This window comes from Diaphorina citri, unplaced genomic scaffold (assembly GCF_000475195.1).
Source record: "Diaphorina citri unplaced genomic scaffold, Diaci psyllid genome assembly version 1.1 scaffold53, whole genome shotgun sequence".
In the NCBI taxonomy this organism is placed as follows: Eukaryota; Metazoa; Arthropoda; class Insecta; order Hemiptera; family Psyllidae; genus Diaphorina; species Diaphorina citri.
The window spans coordinates 135481-149452 of record NW_007377490.1 but is presented as its reverse complement, the minus strand read 5'-3'; the positions used below and the strand labels follow the sequence as shown (position 1 = coordinate 149452).

The following is a 13972-nucleotide window of genomic DNA, read 5'->3' as shown; positions in this document are numbered from 1 at the left end:
ATTGTTGGGCTTTTTTTCTGACCCTCTGTCCCGGCGGCAATTTTTAAAATTTATTTTATATTTATTTTTGTTTGCTTTGTAATTCGCTTGTTTGTAATATCTAATTTAAATGAAAAGTATAATATAAACGTGCAAACTAGAGATAAAAAGTAAAAAATGAATTCAGATTGTACGCGTTGCGGAAAAAAAAATCAAGATTTCGAATTTCCCGCCAACTTTACAAGTTTACAAGCTCATGAAGGCTCTGTGTTAAGTTACCACATCATTTTCCACTTGCCAAGAACATCTCAGAATGGCCTAACTCAGCCCTGTTCATAACCACGGCCTGAATACTGATTAATGGACGATTGGACGGCTCAATTACAGTGTTGCCACGTTATCAGACGTAGGGAAATTTCCCAACTTGCAGGGAAATTCCCTCAGATGCAGGGATTTTTTTTATTTGTTTCATCTGGCAACACTAAATACTGAACAACTCTTAAGACAAAGACAACTACAACAACCATGGTAGAAAAGAATATACAACAACAAAAAAGTTTTCCAGTTTCCACCTTTCCAGAGTTTCCAGTATGAAAATGAGTGAAAAGCTGAAAGAAATAAAGGAAAAATCCCAGAAGAGGAAGAAACTTCTTGCTCAAACTGTAAGTACTGTCAATATCTAATATGTAGCTTGATAACTTGATACTCGCATCCACAACGAGAACCAAAGACCCTAGCCTAGAACCTGAACCATTGATCCTCCTATCAGGGTCCCCACAACGGAGTCTGGAACCTCCTGCTATTTGGGACACCTGAAAAATCTCAGGTTAAAATGTTAACAATCATACACATCCATCTGATGTTACTGACTTATCTTAGTTCATCCGCTTATACACATTATTTTTTGTTTCAGTTTGGTATATCTGATGTGAACAATTTGAAATATGTCCTGGGTACAGCAGAAAAGAGATGTCAGCAAAGAAAGCAGAGGATTGTGCAGGCAGACTTGGAGAGAGAAGATGGAGAAGTTTACAATGAACTGGTATATAAAGACTCGTCAACATTTCTGAAGGTAAATATTATTATTGATCTCCTCTACATGTTATGTCACTAATATGAAAATTTGATCTGATTACATTACTTTCTGACTACTAGAGGATAAAATAAGTCAAAAGGGTAGGTTGACAAGTAAAACCCTAGGCCTATACCTCTATCCAACTGTGCATATCTTGATAAAACTACAAATTCCATAGGTAAGAAAAAAAGACAGGAAAAAGAAGAAAAAAAGAAGCTACAAAAGCAGAAGCGTGGGCTTTTCCTTGCCCTCTCAGACTGGTGAAATTAATGTTAAGAGGTTGGTACTCAGCTTGTCATTAAATATTCCTCTTTGTCAGAATATTAGTTTAACAATATGTTTACTTACAACAAATAAGCAATAAATCAGCTATGTTATTATCCAAAATCCCATGATATCTCAAGTAGTGATTTAGAAATAAATTAGGACATTCTTTTGTTTTTAATGCTTCCAGGGAACTCAATCTTCAAACCCTCACAATGATTACTGTCAACATTTTGTAGACACAGGTCAAAGACCACAAAATTTTATCCGTGATGTAGGACTAGCAGATCGATTTGAAGAGTACCCAAAACTTCGTGAACTCATCAAGCTTAAAGATGATTTGATAGCAGAAACAGCAACACCACCAATGTTTTTGAAATGTGATGTGAAAGAGTTTAATTTAAAGGAACTCAATGTCAAGTTTGATGTTATTCACATAGAACCTCCACTTGAAGAATACCAGAGAACTTTGGGTGTCACAAATATGCAGGGTTGGAGTTGGGATCAAGTAAGTTACTTTGTAATAAACAAAACTCCATGGCCGAGTGGGTAGGTAACCACTATAAAATTGTTTCAATCGTGTGACCAGAAATCTCATTTAATAAAACTGCAGCCTAATGTTGAACCAACTCTTTTCAGATCATGCAACTTGAAATAGGTGAAGTGGCAGCAGCTCGCAGTTTTGTGTTCCTCTGGTGTGGCTCATCAGAGGGTTTGGACCAGGGACGCAACTGTCTCAGAAAGTGGGGCTTCCGGCGGTGCGAGGATATTTGCTGGATTCGGACCAATGCTTCCAATCCGGGACACTCAAAAAATATTGAGGCAAAAGCTGTGTTTCAGCGGACAAAGGTAAATGGGTCCTCTTTGATTACCACAAAGATACCTTTGTACAGAAAAAATATCCATTTCTGAGCTTTGTTAGAGAAAACTGTAACAGCTAAGGTCTTATTGTCCCGAAATCGAAAACAGAAACACAGGATATAGGTATAGGAGAAAGCCAGCCGCCCCAAGAACAAACCTAATCTGTTTAGGGTAAAAGCCGCCCTGGGTGGAAATTGAAGACGCAACCTAGTGCTTACAGGGCAGATGCACTACCCTTCAGGCTGCTTAGGCTGGCTTTGTACTTACCACTCTGATTATGAAAAAAATTAATCACAATATGTATATCACCACATTACCTCTCTCATTACTCATTATGTACCTATACTTCGGTAATTTTAGGAGTTTTTGAGGCGCCATTTTAAATTAAATTAATATATTTTCTTACAATTTGATCTTTTTCAGGAACACTGTCTGATGGGTATCAAGGGAACTGTGCGCAGGTCTACGGACGGGGATTTCATTCACGCCAATGTAGACATTGATTTGATCATCAGTGAAGAAATGGAGTATGGATCTCTCGAAAAACCTGTAGAAATCTTTCATATAATGGAACATTTCTGTCTGGGCAGACGAAGGTAAGAGAAATAAAGACTTCCTCGCATATAACTCAAGTTAGGTTTGACTTTTCCTTTTCCATTACAGTTGCTAAACTGTAAAAATTTAAAAAAAAAAAAAAAAAAAAAAAAACTCACGGTCCGAAATTAAAATGTTTACGGTCGAATAGTAGATCAGACATTCAGACGGTCTGACTATTTTCGGCAGTCATGACAGCGTGACTATCGGTTCCTATATCTGATAGTGACTATCACAACTGGGATCCCTACTATTTCCTTACTATAGTGACTAGTGACTATCCATTCCTACTATTTCCTTACTATAGTTAATATCCATCCCTACTATAAGAGGTACCTATTGTAAGATATTGATTGAGTGGGACTGTAAGTAGGTAGGGGAACATGGGGCAAAATGGCACCCCTAGTGCTTATATGAAGTCCTAACTAAATACATTACTTTCCTTCCTATAGGATAAGGAAAGTAAAAATAAAAGTCACACAGATACCGTAAGTGTACCTTTATTCGCCCACCTAAAAAACGTACCATTTATTGGCCCACCTGTACCATACGCCACATAAGTCTGAACTGGACGAACTTTCAATTTCATCAAAAGAAAGGGCTTAAAAACTGCTAGCGAACCAGTGCTATTCAAAAATTGTAGTCATAAAAATAAAAATTAGAAAAATAAATGTTGGCAGGTGGGCCAATAAATGGTACGTTTTTTAGGTGGGCGAATAAATGGTACACTTACCCTATGTAATTTTGTAACAAAATAAAGTATAATCTTTTGGCAACAAATTAGATCAGACTTGCAGGAATAGTTCCTTGTTCATCAAAGAGAGCTCAGCACTTCCTAGCTCCTAAAAAGGGTGGGGTACCGTTTTGCCCCGTGTTCCCCTACTATTATGATGGTCTTTCGGTAGTTATGGTACCACTTACCCAGACGTCTGAACAGTGGCGGCTTTTATACTCTCTAGCTGTGTCCACGTATATTAGTCGACGGCCATCGATCGACGAGGTGAAGAGGTAAATCCGTATGTTGTCGAAACAGTGCGGACGGTTTAGTCGACATCGACACACATTTATGATGGTCTTAATACGATCTAGTGAGCTTAAAGAGTAGCGCGCCTGCCCTTAAAGAGTCCCCGGAGCGAGCTTCAAAAGATAAATGTTCGTTCTCGGAACGGCCGGCTTTCTCCTATCCTGTCCTCGTTCTCTCTACGATTTTGGGACTGAAGTTGTTACAATCCATTCAACCTATCAACGCCTTTACACAAAAATCCAACCCGGGAGGGATTGGCGCGAACGAGACGCAAGGGTCATGACGTTGTTGTGTTGGTAAATACCTACCGACCTTCACTCATCAGCTCACGGGGAGATGAAGCAATTCAAGCCATGGCTTTACAATCTCTAAGTTCACCCAACTTGAAACTTGATATAAGCAACTTAATCTGTAGTACTAGTACCTACTTGTTCATCTGTAGTACAGATCCAAGATTCTGCGCTAGGTGGCGGGTTCGATTCCCGCTAGGGGCGGACTTTAATCAGATAAGGTTCGTTCTCAGAACGGTTGGCTTTTTGCGTATGCCGTCCTTTGTTGTGAGAGTTCCCTCTATTATAAGATTTTCTATTACCTAAATACCTACGTGTGAGAATTTTGAGAGGGGGGGGGGGTGGATCCTACAAATTTTTGGCCAACAGTACAGGAGAAAAATGAAGCTCGAAAGTACGGGAGGGGGGTGGCCGGGCCTCCTCGACCCCAATTTTTCGGAGTCTGACGTACAGTAAAGGAGGAAAATTGAGCCCCCACCCTAAATACAGCCCTGATTGAAGGTCTCCCATTCCAGTCTAAATAGAGCAGTTGCAAATGGGTAAAGATTATAAATAAATGGTCGATTCCTATGTAAAAAGTTGGGAAAAAATCTAAATATGAGGTCAAAACTCCGAAAAAATAAATGTAAAAGGTCGAAAATTCAATTTTCATTTAAAAAAAGCTCTCAAACGCCTCATTCATGATAATGATAATATTGAATGCTCTCAGATATTAGGCCCTTAGAATGAAAAGAAAACTGTACAGTGCCAGTTTTTTTTTTTTTTTTTTTTTTTTTTTTTTTTTTTTTTTTTTTTTTTTCTTTTTTTTCTATCATAGGTATCTCTTTTTAATAAATCTCATGCAATGGCTTTCAATTCGGATTACATTAATTATTCCATTTCTTATTTTGGTGCTATATTTAGCATGTTTGTTCTGTGTCCACGTTCGTTTTCCAGTATGTGATCCTTGTGGCTATGATTGTTCTGAGGCTTCCTGAAGTGTTGTTTCAATGAATTTTATTTCTATTTTCCTCAGGCTTCACATATTTGGACGTGATAGTACGATACGACCGGGTTGGCTCACTATTGGTCCAGATCTCACCAATTCCAATTTCAATGCAGAGACGTACACGTCTTATTTCATCAACGGATACATTAGCACAGGCTGCACAGAGAGGATTGAAGCATTGAGACCAAAATCACCACCACCCAAGAATAAAACAGCCTTGTCAACACGAGGCAGGGGTGTGCCTATACCTGTCGTACGGGGGACATTGTACAGACCTCGGGGCCGAGGTGTACTGCCTAGATGACAAGACAATACTCCTGTTACTTTCAATCCTGTAGTTTGATGTATTTTTTTACGACACTCCCGGCTGCTATATGGTGAACTTGCCTCGGTGGCGTAGTGTTCAAGACACTCGCCTGGTAAACAGGAAGGCACGGGTTTGATCCCAGCTGAGGCATGGAATTATTTTATCCCCATTTATTTGATGAATTTACCACTTACTAATGGAGTAATAAGGGTTAGGTGGTAGCGAACGCCTCTGACCTAAACCTCGCCTTTATTTTTATAAAAGCACAAGTGCGCGGCGTGAATCTTAAATCTTCTTCTTTTTCTTCGTCTTTCAACTCATAAAATATGGATTTGGTGAAACAAACAGAAGACCTAAAGTAAAACAAACAAAGAAACAAACAAACGAAGAAAATACAAATCATATTTATTTATTTATTTCTAAGTCAGCCTAGTTATCTTGGAAGGTAGCGGCGTAGCTGCCTTGTAAGCGCCAGGTAGCGGATCCGGTGCCCGCCGGGGTGAACTTTTTACCAAACAGATTGGGTTCGTTCTCGGAACGGCTGGTTTTCTCCTATCCTGTACCCCTTCTCACTTCGCTTTCGGATTTAGGGATGATAAGACGGATAAGACTTTAGCAGTTACAGTTTCCTTTATCAAACCTCTTACGTAATGTACTTTTATCCTTCCCGGTGACGGGGGTTTTATACTGTCCGTTCTGAGAACGAACCTTATCTGTATAAAATCAGCCCCGGGCGGGAATCGAACCCGCGGCCTAGCGCTTACAAGGCAGACGCACTACCAACTAAGCTAACTAGGCTGGCAAGGCCAAGTTTGAGATCCAAATAAGATCATTACGCTAGCGGATATTCACAATAAGTAGTGTGCGTAATTCTGTAATGAGTAGGTACCAATGACCAGCAATTAGCATTCCCCTCTGTAGCAGGTTGGTTAGGTGTAACCCTGAACTTTCAGGCCGAAAGTAAATTTAGAAGGTACATACCTTCCTGATTACTTCAAGGACAGGTACCTTATTCGGACGAACTGCGAAGGAAGGATGTGAGTTTAAACTTTAAAGTTTTAACTACTAGGCTGGCAAGGCCAAGTTTGAAATCCAAGTAAGATCATTACGCTAGCGGATATTCACAATAAGTAGTGTGCGTAATTCTGTAGTTAGTAGGTACCAATGACCAGCAATTAGCATTGCCCTCTGTGGCAGGTTGGTAGGTGTAACCCTGAACTTTCAGGCCGAAAGTAAATTTAGAAGGTACATACCTTCCTGATGCTGGCTTTTTCCTATCCTGTCTTCCTTCTCTCTTCGATTTCGGGACGATAAGACCATAGCAGTTACAGTTCCCTCTGTCAAAAAAAGAAGTAGGTTGCTACATGAGCAATATTTCATGTTCTCTCCGAGTGGAAACTGTCTAGGTCTCCAACATTTGGTGAGCAGGTTAAAAAGGTTGCACTGTTCCTCCTGTGATGATGATGATGATAATAATAATAATAAATGAAGTTTATGAATTCTCACGTCAAGGAGCTATTCCACAATGACAATGAATGAAGTTCTACTTGCTATATATCATGTATAGATTAAAAAGAAAGAATAGACATATATGTTTGTTGTTTAGTTTATTTAGAATAAACAGATTACAGCATTTATGGCGGAGGGAAAAAAACCTGGAGTTAACATCATACATATGATCAAAATCCTATTGAAATATACATAGCAGGGGGTTTTAGGTTCTGGTTTCGGGGGTATTTCCCATAACTTTTTTTTCTATCACTAACCATATAATATTCTGTAGGGTTGAAAACTGCCAAAAAAGAGGTCAAATTGCCGGCAACCGCTGTGCTGCACGAATCATAACCGAAAAATTTGTGTCACACCCTTTATGAGCGTTTCATTCTAAATTTCAGTATCTAATTCTTCACACACATGGATCTATGCCTGATACGTGTTTTGGTACTAAAAACTTACCACCAATCAAAAATTTCAGACGATTACATTACTTTCCCTCCTATAGGTAAGGAAAGTAAAAAGATATCAAAATTAAAACAAGTTGCTTAGCGTATCCTCCATAAACTGTAAATACATGGCCATGAAACTGGCAACATAGGCTTCAATGTGAAAGATTGGTTTAGACCCTTTGTGAATTCTATGTTCAAACATGGCTGCCATTTCTATTGATTTACTCTTCAAATCAGAATCGCAATTCGCCAATAGTCCTTCAAGCAAATACTGAAAAAAAAGGGGGGGGAAGGCTTTATTAATTACACTGGTCGACAAAAGTTGGATTCTTTTTTTCTTTTGTCACGTGGGAACTCATCAAATTTTGAGGCCCGTCTCACAGCGGAAGCGTAGACGCGCGACTTTTAGTTGCGAGTAGTCGCCTCCAAAACCAAACCTATGAAAACGGTAGAAAATCTGTTAAGAATCTAGCGTCTACGCTTCCATTGTGAGACAGTCTTGAATGCTTTCAGCTATGAGAGGACTATTGAGAATCTACTTTTATAAATACCTACCTTGAAGAGTACATTCACAGGAATGCTGTGTACTAAGAGTTCATATAATCTAGTCCTCACTTCCAGTAATTTCTTGGGGGATTGTTCGGAAATAATGAGTTTGGCAGTATCTCGAATGTAAATTTTCCAATCCGGTTCCACAATTTGCTGATCTATTTGAAACGGATATCTGAAAACAATGATGGCATGATTAATAAAAGAGCAGATCCTGGATTCGAACGTGGATAAGGATGGGTATTTTGGAAAAGTAGAAGGAGTCTGTTATGGGCTTCAATTGAGGTTATCTAGTACCTACATACTTTTGAAAGAGAAACAAAACACTAAACATTATTCATACAAATTCTAAATATTTATGTCTGTCAGTCTGTTCCCATAGAAGGACTTATCCAAACCTGGTCGACCTATATATCAAATTAAAGGTCTTTTTACCAAAAACACGAAACGGGTGGTGCAAATTTTGTCCAGAAAACCATTTAGCAGAGGGAACTGTAACCTCTGAGGTCTTTTTCGTCTTGAAATCGAAGAGAGAAGGAAGACAGGATAGGAAAAACCCAGCCGTTCCGAGAACGAACCTTATCTGTGTAGGATAAAGTCCTCTCTCTCTCTCTCTTTCTCACTCACTCTCTTATTCTCAATATTTATCTGCTCTTTGTGTTAGTTGGCAAAGAAACACACAGAATAATCCAAACTACTAGACTGACTTAACATGAAGATTTGTCTTTTATTCGGAGACATCCGGTATATTTTAATAATGCACTTATACACCCTGTATACCTATTTAAATTTAAATAATGCACTTCGACGCACCTACCTCTCTTTTCAAGCTCTGAATACTGTGAAAGTATTTTCGAGTGTTGCATGATTTTCATTAAGAAGTACAGATACTTCACCTGAATGCATATTTCAGACAGGCAAGTACTTGGGTAACTGTATGCATATTTCAGACAGGTAGGTACTTGGGTAACTGTATGCATATTTCAGATAGGTACTTTGGTAACTAAGTGCATATTTCACATAGGTATCACAGGCCAGGGTACTTTGCGAGGTGTTGGGTCGACACGAGAATACCAGAAAGTACCTACTCAGTATTTATATAGATAGTTAATAGATTCTTACCTACCTATCTATCTTAAAGGTTTTTTTTTCTAAGAGGTTTGACAGAGGGAACTGTAACTGCTAGGTTCTTATCGTCCCGAAATCGAAGAGAGAAGGAAGACAGGATAGGAGAAAGCCAGCCGTTCCGAAGATTCTTCTTCGTCTTCTTCTTCTTCTCCTTCCTCTTCTTATTCTTCTTCGTCTTCTTCTTCTTCTCCTTCCTCTTCTTCTTCTTCTTCGTCTTCTTTTTCAAGTGATATTACATAAGCAGCATAAGCCACTGTCGTTTTCGCTGGTAATGCGTTTACTATCAAAACGAGCTCTTTTGTTAGCAAATCTTTACTAGGAAGTAACTTACTGTCTCTACGTACTACCACTCATTACTATAAAAATCACCTTACTATTACTGTCTAGGACAGAGGTTCTCAAACTGGGGGGGCGTGGAGACAAATCAGGGGGGGCGCGAGCTTTTCCGTTTTGTTATTTCAAGGTATTTTAATTATGTTAAGATTGATTAATTCTTGTCAGAAATTAGTCTACCCTGCTTATTATCACTGCTGTTTCACCTTATGAGGGATTCGAACCATAAACCTCCAGTTCTGAAATTCCTCCCGCGCTAACTGCTTGAGCCACTGAGGTTGGTTCATTTTGTTATTTCATAAAACCTATAAATAGGTAACCTACTTATTTGAATATAAAAAAAAAAAATGTCAAAGTTTCAAATTCTCGTTTTGTTATTCCATAAAACCCATAGGTAAAAATAATATACCGAGGGATTGGGTAAGGTAGGGGGGGCGTGAAAAAATGAGAATATGCCCAAAGGGGGCGCCACGCAAAAAAGTTTGAGAACCACTGATCTAGGAAGTACTTATCATAAATTAGGAACAGATACAATGAGAGTATTCAAATATTGAATAGGCGTTCGGCTATTGTGTAGTTACTAGCGCTTTACTATCACTTGGACCTCTTCTGTGAGAGTGGACAACGAGACACTTACCTACCTACCTATTACGAGAATTACCAGACTAAACAAGACTGGACCGCACTAGACTGGAGTAGACTATAATAATAATAATAAAAAGGAATAAAGGGAGAACGGGCTCTAGTCTTGATTTTAAATCATTACATGAAAGTAAAATCAAATCAATAATAATAATAAACTGAAGATTGAACAAATTAGGTACCTAGGTAGGTACATATAGGTACTGATTTTCTTTAACCATAATCGAATAAACTACCGGCTAAAAAATTCCCGGAGGGACGGGCCCTGCTTGTTAATTTTCGACCTATTCCGCAGTCTAAACAAGGTCTGATGTACCTATTTGATAGATTTATTTTTTTTAATACATAGAGAATAATTTTATAATTTATAAATAAAAATTAATTGGTCATCCCGGGAAATTTAACTAAAAATCCTTGCTTAAATTAAACATAAAAAAAAAATCAAATAATGACTAACAAATTTAAATGAAACAAAGTTCATAAGATAAACTGATTCAAAAACGGGCGAAAGTCGACTTTAACCCTGTTTCCAATCAGCCTCTCAATCGGGGTTGCACCCCAGTGTAGTATGGTGGTTATGGTACACAGGGCTGGACTCGTGTTGTGTGTAGCCTCCATTGCCGGTGTCATCGTCTGGTATACGCCATTACCAGGTGGGTACCGCTAGACCGCGGGTTCGATTCCCGCCCTGGGCGAACTTTCTCCTAAACAGAAATAAGGTTCGTTCTCGGAACGGCTAACTTTCTCCTATCTTGTCCTGCTTCTTTTCGATTTTGGGAGGATAAGACCTTCGTTGCGCTTTGTTACAGAAGTTCCCTCTATCATACCTCTTCAATAAGGAAAGGGAAAAATACGATTGTAGTCGTCTTTTGTGAAAGGACTCTGATGTTCTCTGCCTTATCCTTATTCTGGAACCAGAGTGGAGAGCATAGAGCAGGGGTTTCCAACTTAGCGCATAGAGCAGGAGTTTCCAACTTCCATGTGTATGCGGGCCACATGCTACATTCGGAGGTACTTCGCGGGCTACATAATTATGTACATAGGGGAGCGGGGTTGCTTTTCAGAAATGCAGTCCGGTCGAATTTTGAGCGCCGCAGGCGAAATTTTCCAAAAAGTATTCTCCTCACTGTAGCGAAATCAAGGATGTTCAAAAGTAGTGGAGAGAAAACAAGTTTCAAACTTGTCACAACTCACACAACCACGAGATTAGAAATCCCTCACGCTGGGAAAATTTTCAACATGATTGATCTTTTATTAGCAAATCGCATAGAACTGACAGCAAAAAAACGCCACACCACACGCCACAAAGAGCTTTTTGCCAAAAAGCTCTTTGCTCCATACTCTCCGCTCTTAACGCTCTACTCATCTACTCTGTGTTTAGCCTAAAAAAAGGGGGGAAAAAAACAAAAAACAAAATTAAATCTACCTTTCTAACCTCTTAATATTCACTACATATTTTTGTAACCAATATTTGTCTGTGTTTTTTGTTTCAGCCAGTTCATTCCCAGACTGCAACAGACCATGTCATGAGTTGGACTGGCCAATGATATGCAGGTTCAAGTTCCATGTCCAATATTATGACTCGTAAGTAAACACCAACCGGTTTTGTTAAATATTATTAAAAAAAGAGGTTGATAAAAAATTAGATTGATTTTTTTCTTCTTTTTCTTATTCTTCTTCTTCTTCTTCTTCTTCTTCTTCTTCTTCTTCTTCTTCTTCTTCTCTCTCTTTTGAAAAGGTTTGACAGAGGGAACTGTAACTGCTAAGGTCGTATCGTCCCGAAATTAAAGAGAGGAGGGTAGGATAGGAGAAAGCCAGCCGTTCCATGAACTAACCTTATCTGTTCAGGATAAAATCTACCCCGGGCGGGAATCGAACCGGCAGCCTAGCGCTTAAAAAGCAGACGCACCACCAACCAAGCTAACTAGACTGGCGAAGACTGATTAACCTGTTCAATGCAGCAGTTCCCGTCAGAGCCATTAAATCACTGCCACACCTAGCCAAACGCGGGTTAAATATCAGTGGATGTGTCATATTTCCCATTCCCATGCATTGAAATACCAAAGATAGTGGATGTCACACTTTTTCCATACTTTGTACCTTAAAATAGTGGATGTGAAATGTTTCCCATGCATTGAAATACCAAAGATAGTGGATGTCACACTTTTTCCACACTTTGAATAATTTAAAACAGTGGATGTGTCGTTTTTCCCTTACATTGAAATACCAAAGATAGTGGATGTCACACTTTTTCCATACTTTGAATACCTCAAAATAGTGGATGTGTCTTTTTTCCCATGCATTGAAATACCAAAGATAGTGGATGTCACTACACCACTGAGGTTGGTTCTAGCGCTTGATATGTATTTAGACGATTACAATAATGAATATTGTGCATTTCCGCCCCACTATTTCCCCTCTGCTTCCTTTGTGGTTTGTGTTTGGGGTCAATCTCTCCACTCGGCCTAGGGCCTCAAGGGGGGACCGTAAAAATATAGTACCAAATACATAAGACATTGTTTAGACTGCGGGAGTAAAGGGGGTTCTGCTGATTCGAATCAGGATATGCTGACTCAGATACCGGACGTTGTGCTGACGCTAGAGTACTACAAGAATGGTGAGTGTGCTAGACGCTGAATGGAGGGTAAAACTCCAGTCACTGAAAACCTTAGGCCGGCCATTCACTATCAGGTAGACCTGACAGGTAGATACGCCTGAACAAGTGCGCCTCTGTCAGGTCTACCTGACACTCCTGATAGTGAATTTTCGGCCTTAGCCGTAGCCAAAGGGAAAGCTCTTACAAGGTAGACGCGCTATCCTTCAAGCTAAATTGAAAAGAATTCTCATTGGATAAACCTACTATTAATCATTGTAAATGCAGTTTCTTTGCGTTACTATGTCACAACTTTGGTGCTCACTGCAGCATTGTAGGATTTTCCCTATATCTCAATAATCCTAAAATCCAATGTTTACCTACCATGCTGGCACCGGTCGCTATGCTCATTTATATGTCATAGCTACTCATTTTCCTCACGAGGCTGAGTGGGCCCCGCAACATCCAGTCACGGAATCAATCATTTGCATGATACAAATTTCTTGACCCCGCCGGGAATCGAACCCGCGCGCAAGGCGAGCGCAGTGACCACTACGCCATGGGAGATTCCATTTTGACCTATGTAAAGAAACTAAAGGTAGAAAACACACGAGCTCATGAGGAGTTAGAAAGACGTAGTTCAAAGTTGCACCTGGCTCAAACTTACCCCAACTTGCCCTATCTATCAATATTTTCACAAGTCATATTCTATGATGTAGGTACAACGAATGATAAATCGTGCTTCATTTGGATAGGATGTCAATGAAAAACCATCTTGCCTTGAGACTTCCTATGAGAAGAAGATGAGCTCTCAATTGAATTATAATAAATACCTATCTAATCCTAAATATATACAGCCCCTTGTGTAACTGACTGACTGACTGACTGACTGACTGACTGACTCACGTATACAAATTCTAACCCACTTCTAGATGAGCTAGGAAGATGCGGTTTTCACCATTGGATTCCTTACTTTTTGTACATACTGGGAAAAATCGGAAAATCCCGAAATTCCAAACCGTTCCCGAGATATTGACGTTTTTTAGTCCCCCAATAAGAAATACACGGGGAACACGTTTTGAGGCCAGCAAAACTTTTCCTACGTTTAATATTTTGCTCTCGCTTTTAGTTTTCAGTTTTCATTTCTTCGAGACAAGACTCAGGGACGATATTAGTTTTCAGGGGCGAAGCCAAGGGAGCGCGAAGCGCGACCTCATGCACACCCCGCGAAGCCCCGGGAGCGCGCAGCGCGACCCCATGCATAACCCCGCGAAGCCCCCGGGAGCGCGCAGCGCGACCGTAAACAAGGGAGCGCGAAGAGCGACCCCCTGCACAACCCCGCGAAGCCCCCGGGAGCGCGCAGCGCGACCGTAAACAAGGGAGCGCGAAGAGCGACCCC

The 13972-nt window shown here is 39.9% G+C and overlaps 3 protein-coding genes across 3 annotated transcripts in view; 2 read left to right on the top strand and 1 right to left on the bottom strand.

The window, feature by feature from the left end:
- Nucleotides 1-495: 495 nt before the first annotated feature.
- LOC103516615 (N6-adenosine-methyltransferase non-catalytic subunit) lies at nt 496-5665 on the top strand. Its single transcript, XM_008481591.3, has 6 exons — nt 496-641; nt 893-1051; nt 1509-1826; nt 1958-2167; nt 2603-2775; nt 5103-5665. Exons 1-6 carry the CDS (start codon nt 570-572, stop codon nt 5377-5379), a joined length of 1209 nt encoding a protein of 402 aa, XP_008479813.1. The 5' UTR covers nt 496-569; the 3' UTR covers nt 5380-5665.
- A 1305-nt stretch (nt 5666-6970) lies between these two features.
- The window catches only part of LOC103516789 (replication factor C subunit 3), a 15375-nt gene continuing 8373 nt past the window's right edge, over nt 6971-13972 (bottom strand). Inside the window, exons 8-9 of the mRNA XM_026828787.1 lie at nt 7884-8052; nt 6971-7599 (exon numbers count right to left, since the gene is read on the bottom strand). Of these exons, the coding sequence (XP_026684588.1) occupies nt 7411-7599; nt 7884-8052 (358 nt within the window). The 3' untranslated portion in view covers nt 6971-7410. The remainder of the gene's footprint in view (nt 7600-7883; nt 8053-13972) is intronic.
- LOC103516585 (protein Asterix) overlaps nt 12661-13972 on the top strand; it is a 27022-nt gene continuing 25710 nt past the window's right edge. The window contains exon 1 of the mRNA XM_026828930.1: nt 12661-12671. The gene's annotated coding sequence lies outside the window, so the exon portion shown is untranslated. The remainder of the gene's footprint in view (nt 12672-13972) is intronic.

Excerpts from the sequence above, each read along its gene's own strand:
- LOC103516615 (XM_008481591.3), top strand. The coding sequence starts at position 570 with ATGAAAATGAGTGAAAAGCTGAAAGAAATAAAGGAAAAATCCCAGAAG. Across the intron at positions 642-892 it reads AGAAACTTCTTGCTCAAACT|TTTGGTATATCTGATGTGAA; the intron begins GTAAGTACTGTC and ends TTTTTGTTTCAG. Across the intron at positions 2,168-2,602 it reads CTGTGTTTCAGCGGACAAAG|GAACACTGTCTGATGGGTAT; the intron begins GTAAATGGGTCC and ends GATCTTTTTCAG.